General features: G+C 33.6%; 2 protein-coding genes across 6 annotated transcripts; one reads left to right on the top strand and one right to left on the bottom strand.

Annotated features, from left to right (window-relative positions):
* Positions 1-1187: 1187 nt before the first annotated feature.
* On the bottom strand, positions 1188-2013 carry LOC115242990 (arginine kinase-like). Its single transcript, XM_029819634.1, has 2 exons — positions 1952-2013; positions 1188-1548 (listed from the first exon to the last, which is right to left on the bottom strand). The coding sequence occupies exons 1-2, from the start codon at positions 1996-1998 to the stop codon at positions 1188-1190; spliced, it is 408 nt and encodes a 135-aa protein (XP_029675494.1). The 5' UTR covers positions 1999-2013.
* Positions 2014-3147: 1134 nt separating this feature from the next.
* Positions 3148-13710, top strand: LOC115242989 (phospholipid scramblase 1-like). Of its 5 annotated transcripts, none has more exons than XM_029819631.1 (8): positions 3148-3350; positions 4064-4229; positions 8827-9009; positions 10716-10814; positions 11242-11462; positions 12292-12444; positions 12944-13093; positions 13292-13710. In XM_029819631.1, the coding sequence occupies exons 3-8, from the start codon at positions 8904-8906 to the stop codon at positions 13319-13321; spliced, it is 759 nt and encodes a 252-aa protein (XP_029675491.1). In that variant the 5' UTR covers positions 3148-3350; positions 4064-4229; positions 8827-8903; the 3' UTR covers positions 13322-13710. The 5 variants fall into 5 exon arrangements, with proteins under 5 accessions (XP_029675491.1, XP_029675488.1, XP_029675492.1 ...); XM_029819628.1 differs by having other exon boundaries at positions 10716-10868; XM_029819632.1 differs by lacking the exon at positions 4064-4229.
* The last annotated feature ends 160 nt before the right edge of the window (positions 13711-13870 follow it).

Raw genomic sequence — 13870 nt, 5'->3', positions numbered from 1 at the left:
ATAATCTCTTAGCAAAGCAGATATATATTAAAAAAAAAGAGTATAACAATTTATATATTATTATAAATAAATCGTCACCTAGATAATGAATTAAAAATATGTAGTGAAGCGCTATAATCTTTCTCTCTCAATTCAAGATTATAACGGATGTCTTCAGGATTCGTATAAAATAATATAAGTCAGAAATAAGATCGAGAGAAAATAAAATACGCAACATTATACATAATGTGTATGTCTTTTTATTTTCGTGTCTCATTATTTGCATTCTCATCGTACATCTTGTCGAATCAGTTGATAGTACACTGTGTCTATAATATGTCGCAGCGCTTACTCGCGTGTGTTTTTAGTGCGTGTAATATCCGTCGCCCAGATGTTCTCCTTCCCAACCTCTCACGTGGTAAAAAAGAGAATGAAAAAACATGTGAATGTCGTTTAACCATTCGCAGACTAGAAAACCGCAGAGCACCGAAAAACAGTACTCTCGATCCTCAAAGTTCCATAAAGATCGCAAAACGAACCATTAAAAATTGTCGTCGAAGGAATATTTCTTAAACAGCGACGACTTCTTCCCTTTCTTTTTCCTTATTATCTTTCGTTTAATAGACAATCACGACGAATTGCGGGGACTAGCACTAGAGCACTAGAGCAGTACTAACAATAAGTGTGTGGAAACGCGCGTGACTATGCGTCATCTGTAACGAATGTAATAGCGCGATTGCGACAAAAAAGAAGAATCGAACGAGAGAATCGCGAACGGATACATTGCCTCGAGAACATTCTCAATTTTTCGAAATTACGTATTAAAAACAAAAAAAGGAACAATTGAACGAAATTAAAATACTGTCAAATACAACGCGCAGAATACGATGCAAGCTGCTCTCTGTAATCTTCTCCTTTTTATAGCACTTTTTTTTGTTTCCTCTCGCCAGTCTATGACATCCTTATTTTCAGTAGATTTATAAGAAAAGAAAAATATAATATATATATTATATAAATAATAAATAATGGAAAAATAATAGAAATTAATAAGAGTTTAACAAATAAAATAAATGTACTTTTTTTTAAATTTTTTTGTCAGTGATATATATAAACTTCATTATAATTATACATATAATATTACCTCAAACTAATTTTCCTTTACTAATTTATGCCAAAAAATGTATACCACAAAAAGGAGATAACACGCATCATAGCGCGAGATTGCCGAAGGAATCGACGTCGCCAAAGTCCTTGGGCGGATGTTTGTCCGTCTTCTTAAAGCCGCCGTGATAATCATCGATGATTGGATCGAAGATTTCAGCGAAGACTGTATACGCCTCGGCGTCGGGCGCATAGATACCGACGCCGGAATCATGGTTCTCCAAACCAGATTGGATAACATCCAGAAGAGTGGAGCCGAATGAAGTCTTCCTGGTCTTGAGTTGATCAAAGACCTCCTTCGTCAAGTGTTTCTTCAACAATGACTTGCTATCGGATTCCGCCAACTTGGCATAGCCAGACTCCAACTTGTCCAGAACCGCTGCGTCCACCATGTTGTTGCTCTTTTTACTGTAACAAAACGTTCAGCGATCAACATGAGATGCTAAAAAAAGATTCCTATTATAACAAGAATATAAAATAATAAAATTACGGATTCAATTGAAGGACTCAAACCAATAATAGTCTTATAAAATTCTCTTTTCTTAAACTTGATAAAATTAATTTTTAAAAAAATTTACTTTTCTCAATATATAATTCTCTACAATTAATTTTTTCAATTTTTTAAAATTGCTCCTTCAATTGATAATGTTATGTTTCGCTTTGTTCATTGTAGTTTTTTTACAGCGTGCAAACATCGAGATAAAGTATGATGCTGTGAATGCATAAGATCCAGCCATAGTTGCATCCGTATGACGTTATCTAATTACGAGTGCGAAGTATTTCAACATCTGTTGCGTTTCGACCTGAATACCTGGCGTTAATCCGATTAAATCGGTACGTAACTTTAGCTTGAATCATCTTATGACGCGATAATCTGCCGATTTTTTTATTTTCTCCACAACGACGAGATATTGCTTATACATATTTCTTATATTTTTTTCAATATCTAATTCACGTGGCTTGTAATTTCCTTGTCGGTGCAGCACGTGTGCCTCATTGCTGGTGCGCGGTGCACTTTATTTGTCTGTCCCTTGACTCTAGGATGCACTGTAATAAATAAGTTAAAAATTTCATAACGCACATAAATGAGACTCAACTCTCACGATAGTTGTACAGTCCGTTTCTTTTTTAAGAACTTAAAAATTCCATTTTAAAATAAAATGTCGATATAAAGATGACTTTAATATTAACAATTTTTAGGCGAGACATCCAGGAAAAGCACGGGAAATATTTTTAACCACGCAATAACTTCTTGAATATTTCGCAAAGAAAAATTATTTACATGCTTCCAATACTATGTATTAAGAATGAACATATAAATTAATAATTCCGAACGAGCTCGTAAGAATCGAACGCGGGGTGCATCCTAAGATCAAGGACTCGAATGAGCCATACGTACACATCGTCGTCATCGTCCTCATCCTCGTCCTTCCGTTCTTCCTCGCCTCGTTACGACGACAATCCGCGCCCGTCCTCCTCCGTCCGGCCGCGAACAAAGGCATCGACGACGTTACGCAGAGTCGGAACTGTGAGTGAGAAGCGGCGAGACGGATCACGCGAATCGAGGATCGACTTGCGCCGCCTCGTTGCAAGGCTGCCACGATATTATTACGGCGACGCGGCTACGCGAGGACATGACAACACCGGGACTCGACACCGCACGCTCTATACGAAGGCATGCACATACACGACGACGACACAGACGACACAGGCGCTCGTGCCTCTCGCGCTCTCGCCCGTCTGCCTGCCTGTGGCCTGTGCCCTGTGCCCTGTGCCCGTCGTCTATCCCTCTCAATGTTGTTCTCGGGGACGCTTTCTCGCGCATGCGCGTTAAACATGGCCTTAAGATACGTGTCAAATTTATAAGAAAAAGGGTACTGTTAAGCCCTCTGCTCAGATAATGTTAAGAATAATATGAAACAGAGTATGTCCTTTTCTACGTGGGCATCGGCCCCCACTCCTTAAATAAAGGCAAACGCTCGGTCTAGATATACTATGTCTATGCCGCGAACACACTGGCCTCGTTCCATGAGCGTAGAGCGAGGAGTGTACGTAGAAAGAACAGATCGATTCATGATCTCTGGTGAAGCGGGGAAAACGATCGCGAGGAAGAGAAGGAGTTACCCTTCACCACCGGATGCGAGTGTCACTCTCTCTTATCTGCCAGACAGCACTATCCACGACCTTGCCAACTCGTAAGGAGAAACCGAGTGAGTCGTTTTTCGTTGGATTTGTGTTGTAGAGTGCGTACGATACGCAGACTGTATATGTGGATGTCGCGTATGCTTTTACTTGTTATTCACCTGGGTTACATTAGGCGTAAACAGTACCACGCACACTATGATAACTCCAAAATGAATGAGAATTTTAAGCGATTCAACTTTAAATGCCCGTTGCACCTCTTCCTTCACTTGCAAGTGCAGTACATTTTTAAAATCATGGATTAAAACATTAACCATTCAAATGTGGTATAACTCTTTAGATTTCTCTTTTTATTAATTTCAAATTCTCTTATTATATAATATTATACATAACTTATTTATTGATCATATAATTTTTACTTATATGATAACTTCGATGTATACATTTAATAATTTAAAATAAATTAATCATGAATAATAAACAATAATTGTGAATTATTAGTTATTATTCATTATGATCATTTCTATTATTTATTATCATTTATTATATATGTGTAAAATTTTTATATTTGACGTTTCATTTGTTATATTACTAATTATCGTATTTCAGCATGTGGTTGCATTTCCTGCGTTTTGCCTTTTAATCTCTTCTCCTCTTTTTTTCTCCTTATTCCCTCTCTCATTTCCTTCCCCTTCTGCCATAGCTTATTCCGTTTTAAAATGCTGAAAACATGCAATAGACTGCAGAACGAGAATGGCTGTAAATCGATATCTCGAAATAGGTCAACGAAAAATTGGCGGCGCTTATAAGACGGGAAGTCGGGGAACAAGCGGCGCGGTGCCGCAAGACAAGACTCGTTTCCCGTTGTTTCGTTACCGGTTGCCCGTTAGTTCGTTCCGCCGCCCGGATCCCCGTTTTCGACGTCTGTTCACGCGCCATTCTTCCACGTGAGTGCAAAGATCGTGCTTCTAATCGCAAACGCTTTAGTGCCGGTCTACAATAGGCGATTTAATCCCTAAGTCTTATGACTTAAGCTCTAAACTGTGACATATTTCCGGCCTTAAACATTTCTCGCGCTGCCTTAAGCCCTAATCTCTAAGCCCTAAGCGAGTTGACCAACTCCCATCTTTTAAAACTTAGAGCTTGAGGCTAGGATCGATGTAATTTTTCTCTTAAAACAAAGGCTAAATCTTAAATCACCTATTGTAGACCGGCACTTATACGCGCGAACAATACATGCACACATTGTGCGTCATTTGTAATATAGCATTTTCGCATGATTTCCGATGATGCGACGAATTTCTCTATTGAATTTTCACGCGAGTACATATTTAAAATTAGAAACTTCTATTTGCAATACACACTTGCAATACACATATATCGTAATATATTAATATTAAGTAATAAAATATTAATTTAATATTAATTATTTATTTTATTTATATCATTTTGTTTGACGTCTAATTTAAATTATGAAGAGATTTTCTTATCAACTTGAAACCAATAGAGAGTCTAACCGCTATCAAGGTTTTTACAAGGCTTTTAGATTTTTAAAGATAAAATCGTGAATCGTTGCTCTATAACTTATCGAGATTCAAGCTTACTGAATTATGTATCAATTTTAATAAGATCTTGACGTGAATGCGTTATTGCGTGAAATTCTACGGCTGTTGATCAGTCACGAGCTTTGATTTCGCAGCCGCTTATTGTTAGAATACATCGGTAAATACTGACGATAAATATAGATCAGACGCTAAAGAGGCGCTCGAGAGAGCAACGTGTTCCTTCCTTTCATTCTATCTTCTTACCGTAAAGCGGGAAGTGCACGTTATTACCGCACTTATCATGTTATAGGTGCCGTGTCTCCTTTTAAGTTTACGTATGTGTATGTGTGCATCTGTATATATGTATACACACAGAAAAATACATACTATATACAAGTAAATATTACTTGTTTCAAGTATTTCATAAGTTCATATATTCGCAAATCTATCATAAGTTCATCATAAGTATCAAATTTATTCAAAATATATTCTGAATCCTAATAAATTTAATACTTCAATCAAGAATATTAAATTATATAATTGAAAGAAATACATTAAATTTTTCTGATCTAATAAATTTTCTTACATTAAATTAACCATATCCGACTTTTCTTTGATAAAATAAAAAGAAGTAAAGTAAACTGAGTAATCATTTTACTTAGCAATAGAATAATATTTTTCTGTGTATACACAAAAAAACGAATAGGTACAATTGCAACTGCGCTTTCACATGACATTTTCATAGCGGTAAACTTTTTTTTGTGAGAACCATGTCTCGAAATATCACGGATCAGGTCAATCGGAATAATCGTGACATTAAAATAATAGAGCGACGTGATAAGGTGTTCTCCACTCATATAAGTACTTCATCCGAGATTTTTAATTGTAGAACGCACTTTTCTCTCTAACATAATTTTGACAATCGCTACTATACATTATATTACCCCATTTAAAAAAAAAAAAAAGAAAAGAATATTAATTGGATGTATTTTGTATATATAATTGCTTAAAAAATATAAATATATTATTAATTTTATTAATTTTACAATATTTTTTTTTTTGGGGATGCAACCTTGTATGAAATAATCTTATTCTACATTTCCGATTTGTTTCCGTTTGAAAAATCATCTTCTTTACGCTTACAGTTCTGGCGATCCATTTTGTGTAAAGAAAGTTCTAAATTTTATAAAATAAAAGCAAATACTTATGAGTGGTAATATATTTTAAAATTTGGACAATTTTTATACTTACAATTAAAGAGAGGAAGAAAAGAATCGGTTACTCGGGGCGGCGAAAAAACGAAGGGTCGATCCTGATCCGGTCCCGCGACCTTGCGGTATGCGAGACGCAGTCTCTCCTCACACACATGAGAAACGAATGACACCATCATCGATGAAAGTGTACATAACTGAGCAATGCATCACATACTTTGCTTGGCCACTGTACGCCAGTGATCGAAGCGCTTGCTTAACTCGAGATCTTTCTTTTCGCCCGAATGAGAAACGCCGAAAAGATGCGATATCTTTATAAATATCCAAAAATTTCATATGTACCCAGATATATTTTTTTAAACAGGTTTTACGATATGTTTAAAGTCGATCCTTTTTTAATAAAAAATTCATTAGTGACAATCATTTATTGCAAGCTCTCTTTTAATTAGTTATTCATTCAATTTAATTTTAATTATATGTTTTTAATCTTTAATATAAAGAATTTTGTGTATGACCATGAATTTTTAAATGATTTTTCTCAATTAATGATAAAATCAAATTTCAAAATTGTTTAAGACGAATAAGATTTTTCTTTGTCTGTTTCATTGCCAGAATTTTTTGAGCCTCTGCAATCGTAAAAATTTCGAGTTGCATAATCAACTGTATAAAATGTAATTGAAGTATAATATTTTGTGGCATATTTGTGCGAGAATTACTTACGTTTAGCAAATATCATAAGAAAATAGAAGATTGAGAAGCATTCTTGACATATATTTGACTGCGCGCGACAGGGCTTTATCAGTTCTTCCACGTTTTGTAGATTGGGCACATTCAGCGAATTCCCATTTCCGAGATGCACAATTGCGATTCGTATCTCCCTTTCTTTTTCGCGGATTCCAATTACAGATACGCGCGAGGACATTATCGAGGCGTTCATTCATTGATAACGAGCAGGTGAGGTAATATAATAGTTCACCGGGTCACATTCACAATGACGATCGATGCACACCTCGGAAAAGTTAAAGAGCGACTTTTAAGAGGAACTGACGAAGCACTGGATGAGAGATTTAGTTCGAAAATGGCATGAGTTACACGAATCTTGAATCGACTGGTTTTTCGATATTCAAGGCATGTAATCGCGGTTTGGATTGCGTACGAGAAGGACACGTGTCAATATGGAGATAAAAGTGTTTTGTTGAAATGAGGCTTTATAGCGAACGAAAGGAAGAGCATTGTCTCTGATATTGTTATTCTTAATTAACATCAGATTTATCTGGAGAAATCGCTAGCCTTTGTATTATATTTATTTTGAACTATATTGTATATCGTACGTTTTCGTAAAAGAAAAAAAAATTGTACAAAATTTGGGATTAATAAAATTTATAAAATTGGAATATATTATATTATATTGGAATATATTATATTATTCCGCATATATTAAATAGCTCTGCGGAAGTTAATGTTGAGTCAGATATCGATTATTAAATATGGGTTCGATATACAAACACGGATTCCGATTGCAAGCACGTGACACCTTGTAAAAACTGTAGCGATAAGAAAATCATTGAGGCCATACACGCGCACACACACATATGAAATGAATGTCGAACGAGGAAACCGTCAATTAGGCTTTATAAAACCTTTATTCAAGGCTGTTAAAAAGTAGTACGATCCGATATAATACTCACATGGGGCACGTCCAGTGACGTAGGCGACCTGGCGATTTCGTCTTGCTCCAGCGATTCGCGCGATGCAACGGAATTCCGTTATAATTCCAATGCAAAAATAGCGTCTCGAATAAAAAACAAGAGATATTCTTGTAAATTACAATTTTTTCTTATCTAGCTTATGGAACATTTCATTTAATTTTACATCTCATTTATTTTCATGTACAAATTTTTCTGTTTAGTATATGTGTAAGAAATAATTAATAATTAAATGAATAATTTTATTTTTATATAAAAATTTGGATTATACATACACACACACACAAATCCTAAGATTCCCTGTTGATTAATGGTTTCTCCGAATCATACGTGATAAAAGTTCCAGATTAAGAAGAATAAAAAGGAGCTAAAAAGATCTCTCCTTTTCAGAGAATCATTTAAATAAAAAGACGTATTTACGATGGAACTCTGTCTGTGTAAATAATCAGGGAAGTCTTCCAAAAACAGTAGTCTCCGAGACTACGCCGTTACCGATTTAGGCGTAATAAAATCACGGAACAAAGGATGATTATCAATGACGAGAGAGAAAGTTTTATCAACGACGCGCAAGATCTTGTTGCTTCTATACTTTCTATACATATACGCCCGTATTACATGCATATATATGCGTTACAATGACCTTTAAGAGGCGAATACCGCGAGCAGCGGGGACGATGACCTGCAACAATTTCAACAACGTAAACAGTATCGCGTATATATGCGAATGAATATCGTTGTATCGTACATGAACAAGTAGCCTCCGTCCTCGGTGACCTGTTCGGGAACTAATACTTCCTGATGAATCTTCTCCGTCGGTAGAAGAGACGCATACGCAACTATTTTTCAATTTTATTTTTAGAATAGACATTTTATTTTCCAGGTGTTCAGTCAATTACAAATCCATCGGAATTCTTTATTAGGAAGTTGTTATACAAACTCCGTCTAAAATTCAGATTGTTAAAATCCAAAATCGCGGAAAATCTATTATTGAATTTAATTTTAGTTTTTAATTAAGTTAATAATTTGCATTATTAATCGTTACATTTAATTTGTATTCTTCATTTAAAAAGATATAAATTATAGATCGGAATGTTTCCCTACGTGAAATAATCATTGGGTAATCCGAGGGTAAATCATGAGGGTAAGCCGAAAGAAGAAGAATGAATGAACAAAAGTATCCAGCATCGAATCCCCCGCAGCCGAGGGTGGAAATGCAGCCGGTCGTAACAGCACCGTTGCAACCAAATGCGCCAGTATTATCACCAGGTAAGAGCCAGAGATTATTCTTGATGTCCAAGGATTTTCTTCTGGCGCTTCAAGATCCGAGTTAAGTTTAAACACGTGCAAGAAAATGAATTTACGGATGCACGTTATTATTTTACGATTTCTCTTGTGTTGAAGATTTATGTATGTTGAGGATTTAATTAAATTGTGAGATGATTTTATTAAATCGTTCGAAAACCATATTTAATTGATTTCGACCAGATTAGATTCTGCATTATATGTATAACTCCGAATAAAATGTAAGAGAATGAAAATCTTCCTCACTTAACACGTTAATATTTAGGGTCAACCACACGATGGTATCAGTTAGTTTAGCCTGATTATCGCGTTTCTCTGCTCTTTTCTCGTCCCCTGCTCGAATCTAGATAAGGAAGAAAATTTAGTTGACCTGGCAATTCTTCGTCGTCGCTTAACAGGATTAACATTTCCTGGCGCCATTTTAAGATCGCAGTTAGCTAGCATAAAAATATTCTTTTGAATTTTTAAAACATTAAGGAGCAAGAATGCTAGTTATTTGTTGCGGTTATCTAAACTTGATTAAATGATCGTCGTATATATATATATTTAATGTTTTTATATGTATTTGAAATATTTATATCTCTGCAAAATATTGTATTATCTCTGCAAATGTAAGAGAATGAAAATCTTCCTCACTTAACACGTTAATATTTAGGGTCAACCACACGATGGTATCAGTTAGTTTAGCCTTATTATCGCGTTTCTCTGCTCTTTTCTCGTCCCCTGCTCGAATCTAGATAAGGAAAAAAATTTAGTTGACCTGGCAATTCTTCGTCGTCGCTTAACAGGATTAACATTTCCTGGCGCCATTTTAAGATCGCAGTTAGCTAGCATAAAAATATTCTTTTGAATTTTTAAAACATTAAGGAGCAAGAATGCTAGTTATTTGTTGCGGTTATCATCGATCTAAACTTGATTAAATGATCGTCGTCGTATATATATTTCATGTTTTTATATGTATTTGAAATATTTATATCTCTGCAAAATATTGTATTATCTCTGCAAAACAACAACACGCGCGGCGAGGGGAACGCAATATACCCGAAGGCCGGAAAATTCAGCTCCGTCGTTTCAGTTACGAACGATAACGATGAATACGACAGTCTGGATGATGATACACAACGCAGACGACCATTATCTACTTTATATTGATCATCGCTCTCGGCAAACGGTGCGGCCAACTATTATATTACGTACACCATCCGTAGATCATACTTTTACTCTGGTTCGCATGATCGAGACGATGCTCGAATTTCACGTGGCAAACCACAATTATAGAACAATATCTGGATTAAGAGATTGCCGATGGAGGATTACGCATTCGTATAATTCTGATAAGAGGACATTTCTTCTTATCAGAATTACTGTAATTAAGCGCAATCATGAGACAGATGCGTTCCAAGATAATAGCACGTTTATGGCAATTAATAGTATTATGTAATCTTTAATTGAAAATAATATTATACGGATAATATATTTTACGGATGGATTTTATAAATTTATTTATTACACTTACACATTTATGACCGCTTTTTGATAGGATTATGACTATACGATCATATGACTATTTATACATTTCTCGGATCTTAAAAGATTTATATCAAGTATTGTTATTTACGAATAATGGATAGTAGGTCAACATCATCGCTTATCGAGCGTCATTTTTTCAGGTGGCTGGCTGCCGCCGAGTACGATATATCCACCCGGCTTACAATACCTTATGGAGCTTGATTACCTTTCCGTGAACCAGAAATTTGAGTTGCTTGAAGGTGAGCACTCGGCTTTATTAAGAGACAAAAATAAAATGATTCTTCTTTGCGAGCGTGAGTACATGTATTCGAGATCCGCGAAACTCGTCGAGAATAACATTCACGATTAACTGTTCGAGTAAACGGAACCACACATGTATTTATTTCTCGCGATAGCAATAGATTTTTTATATTTGTATGTATAATTAACGTAAATAATTATTATATGTACAATTGAATTATTATATTTTCATTCTGAGAAAAATATTTACGGAAAAACATATTATATAAATTACACAATCGCGATTTAGATAATATCTTATTTTTTAATCATTTAGCGCCAGTGAAAAAAATGTATTACTAATTACGTATTATGTATTACATGTTTTATATTTTATAATATTATATTATATATACATTTTTCGCATTATATCTCTTCGGATTGCAGCTTTAACCGACACGGAGACTATAAATAGGTACACTGTTACGAACATCCGCGGCGAACCTATATTTTATGTGGTCAGAAAATCGAACATTTCTTGGCGATTGATCTTGAGCAACGACCATTCCTACGAATTCAACTTCTTCGATCGAGATCGGCGGGAGGTCCTGCATATGATTATTCGTTCCGTTAGAATCGACAGTTGCTGCTGTCCCTGCTATTTACCGGTAGCTTACTCGAACAAAACTTGTCTTTCTACGAAAAATCAACTGGTTTGCTATCATTTATGACAATCAATTTAAAATCTTGGATTATTAGAATACAATTACAATTATTATCATTAATTTTTGCGAAAGCAATAACATTAATCAAAGAAAGAAAAAAATTTGGTTATTATTTATAAATTTATGTATAAAATTATTGATGGCTCTTGAAATTTATTTTTAGATATTCTTTAATCCTAAAGTATAAACAAAAAAAGTAATGGAAATAATAATTTGAAATCAATTTTTCTTTTTAAAAAAGATTGGTTGTTATTATTTAATAGCAAATTTTTAGATTAAATATTTTGAAAATTTTAAGAAAACTTTGAATATAAAAATCATGGTTGATCTCTCAAGCTTATTTATAAAATTCTCAGATATAAATAGGAGAAAGACAATATTAGAGATAACGATAATAATAAATCTAAAAGCAAGATTTAGAAGCGGAATGAGAACTACTGTTGTCTGTGTATGCCAAAGTTTCTTTACGCATGCAAGCCATCTGCCAGCGTTACCTTTGACAAAAGTTCGCCCGCACCGCCAAAGAAACCGATCAATACGTTTTAAAGAGAAAACGACAATGTCGATTTTCCTGTCCAATCTTTATATTCATTCTTCAAATAAAGAAAATTTCCGATTATCGATAAATTTAATTTAAAAATTTAAATACTAGAATATTTAATTTAAAAAATGAATAAATGATTTATTTCTTGTTATTACTAGTGTTTGATTAATAGATGACTGAAATTATCTTGGAGGTGTATTCGGGAAATAATAATAAATAATTGTGCAGGTTTTAGAGGTTTATTCAGGAAACACTCTGCTAGGCAGCGTTACTGAAGAATGGAGTGTCTGGCGACAGAAACTCTATATTCGCAATACATCCGGCCAACCGGTGTTAATGATAAGACCAATTATCCATTTCTCTCTTCATGTAGATTTTGAGGTATTACAACATTTTAAATTTTATTAAGTTTGTGTTATTTAATTGTTTGTAAACTCACGAAAATTTTAATTAATCGTTAACTCTATTTTTTCTTTATGAAATTTCTGTCTTTAATCCTATAATTTCTATTAATAAAAATAATAAATAAATGTTAGTAGAAATAATGGATAACTTACCACTTAAAATAATAATAATAATACTTAATTAAATTCATTTAAAAGATAATTTTAGTTTCTTTTTTTCTTTGATTTTCTCTATAATTACAATATATAATTATAATTAATATATTGTTATTATTATATATAGAATATAGTTTTGTCTAAAATTAAGAATTAAAAGTTTTTAAAAACTTAAAGAATCAAGATTCTCAATGAATGATAAGGAATAACACACACAATATTTGCGAATATAAATTTAGCGAGTATTTGATTATAATGAAATCTGCGACTAAAGTTGTACAAAAAGAATTAAGATTCTTCGAATCTGATTAAATCTGCAGGTCAAATCCATAGATGGACAGCATCTCGTCGGTAAGATCCAGCACGAACAGAGCGGTTTTTTTACCATTTCCAATATGTTTGGCATTAATTTCCCGCGCGATCTCGACGTAAATATAAAGGCCGTGCTACTAGGAGCATGTTTTCTTATAGTGAGTATTACTTAGAATACCACAAACGATCGATTGTTTGAAAGAAAAATACAAAGAGAGAAAAATGAATTAAATATATCACGTAAAGAAAAAATATTAAAATTATAAAAGATAGTAATATATAAATACGATATATAATTATGTTATATATAATTTTAATATCTAACATGTTCATTATAATATTCTTCTATGTTTCAGGACTTCATGTATTTAAAAAAGCGGAGATAGTCAATTTGTTTTAATATTTAAGAGAAAAATAAAACGCAAACTGTGTGTGCTTATATAAGCTTATATTTATACTGTAAAAGACATTTTACGCGCAATGAAAATAAAAACAAGCATAAATACGCGCACTCACGACAAAATCTTACCAATCGTGAGCTGTGAGATAAGCTGCATACATATATATCGCTATTCTATTTTTTAAGCAATTTACAAATAGTAAGGTATGTTACTTTTTATATATATAACGGGAATATATAAATATATTAAACGCCGATTTACACTCGTGAAAATGTGATCAAACTTACGTTCGTTACCTAAAGCATAAAGTTAGATTTCGAGAAGCTCTCTATTTTTTGTAAACTCTATTTTTGATAATAATCTATGTCTCCATTTAAATGATTACTTATTAATTCATAATATATCTACCGTCCTTTGCTCTAAGTTGTCTTCCGAACAACGATAACAATAAATAGTATAAATTACTACATTAATAAATAATAATTTTTATTCATTGTAAAACAGAGTATAAATTGCTATAGAGTATGCTGTAGA

The sequence above is a fragment of the Formica exsecta genome, unplaced genomic scaffold (genome assembly GCF_003651465.1).
Source record: "Formica exsecta isolate Colony F162 unplaced genomic scaffold, ASM365146v1 scaffold663, whole genome shotgun sequence".
Taxonomy (NCBI): domain Eukaryota; kingdom Metazoa; phylum Arthropoda; class Insecta; order Hymenoptera; family Formicidae; genus Formica; species Formica exsecta.
Note: the sequence above shows the minus strand (reverse complement) of the source record. Positions and strands in the feature narration are given on the sequence as shown.

Coding starts and splice junctions, on each gene's coding strand:
- LOC115242990 (XM_029819634.1), bottom strand. CDS start 1,998: ATGATTCAAGCTAAAGTTACGTACCGATTTAATCGGATTAACGCCAG. Junction 1,549..1,951: donor TTTAATCGGATTAACGCCAG/GTATTCAGGTCG, acceptor GTTTTGTTACAG/TAAAAAGAGCAACAACATGG.
- LOC115242989 (XM_029819629.1), top strand. CDS start 8,904: ATGAATGAACAAAAGTATCCAGCATCGAATCCCCCGCAGCCGAGGGTG. Junction 12,445..12,943: donor CTCTTCATGTAGATTTTGAG/GTATTACAACAT, acceptor TTAAATCTGCAG/GTCAAATCCATAGATGGACA. Junction 13,094..13,291: donor TAGGAGCATGTTTTCTTATA/GTGAGTATTACT, acceptor TCTATGTTTCAG/GACTTCATGTATTTAAAAAA.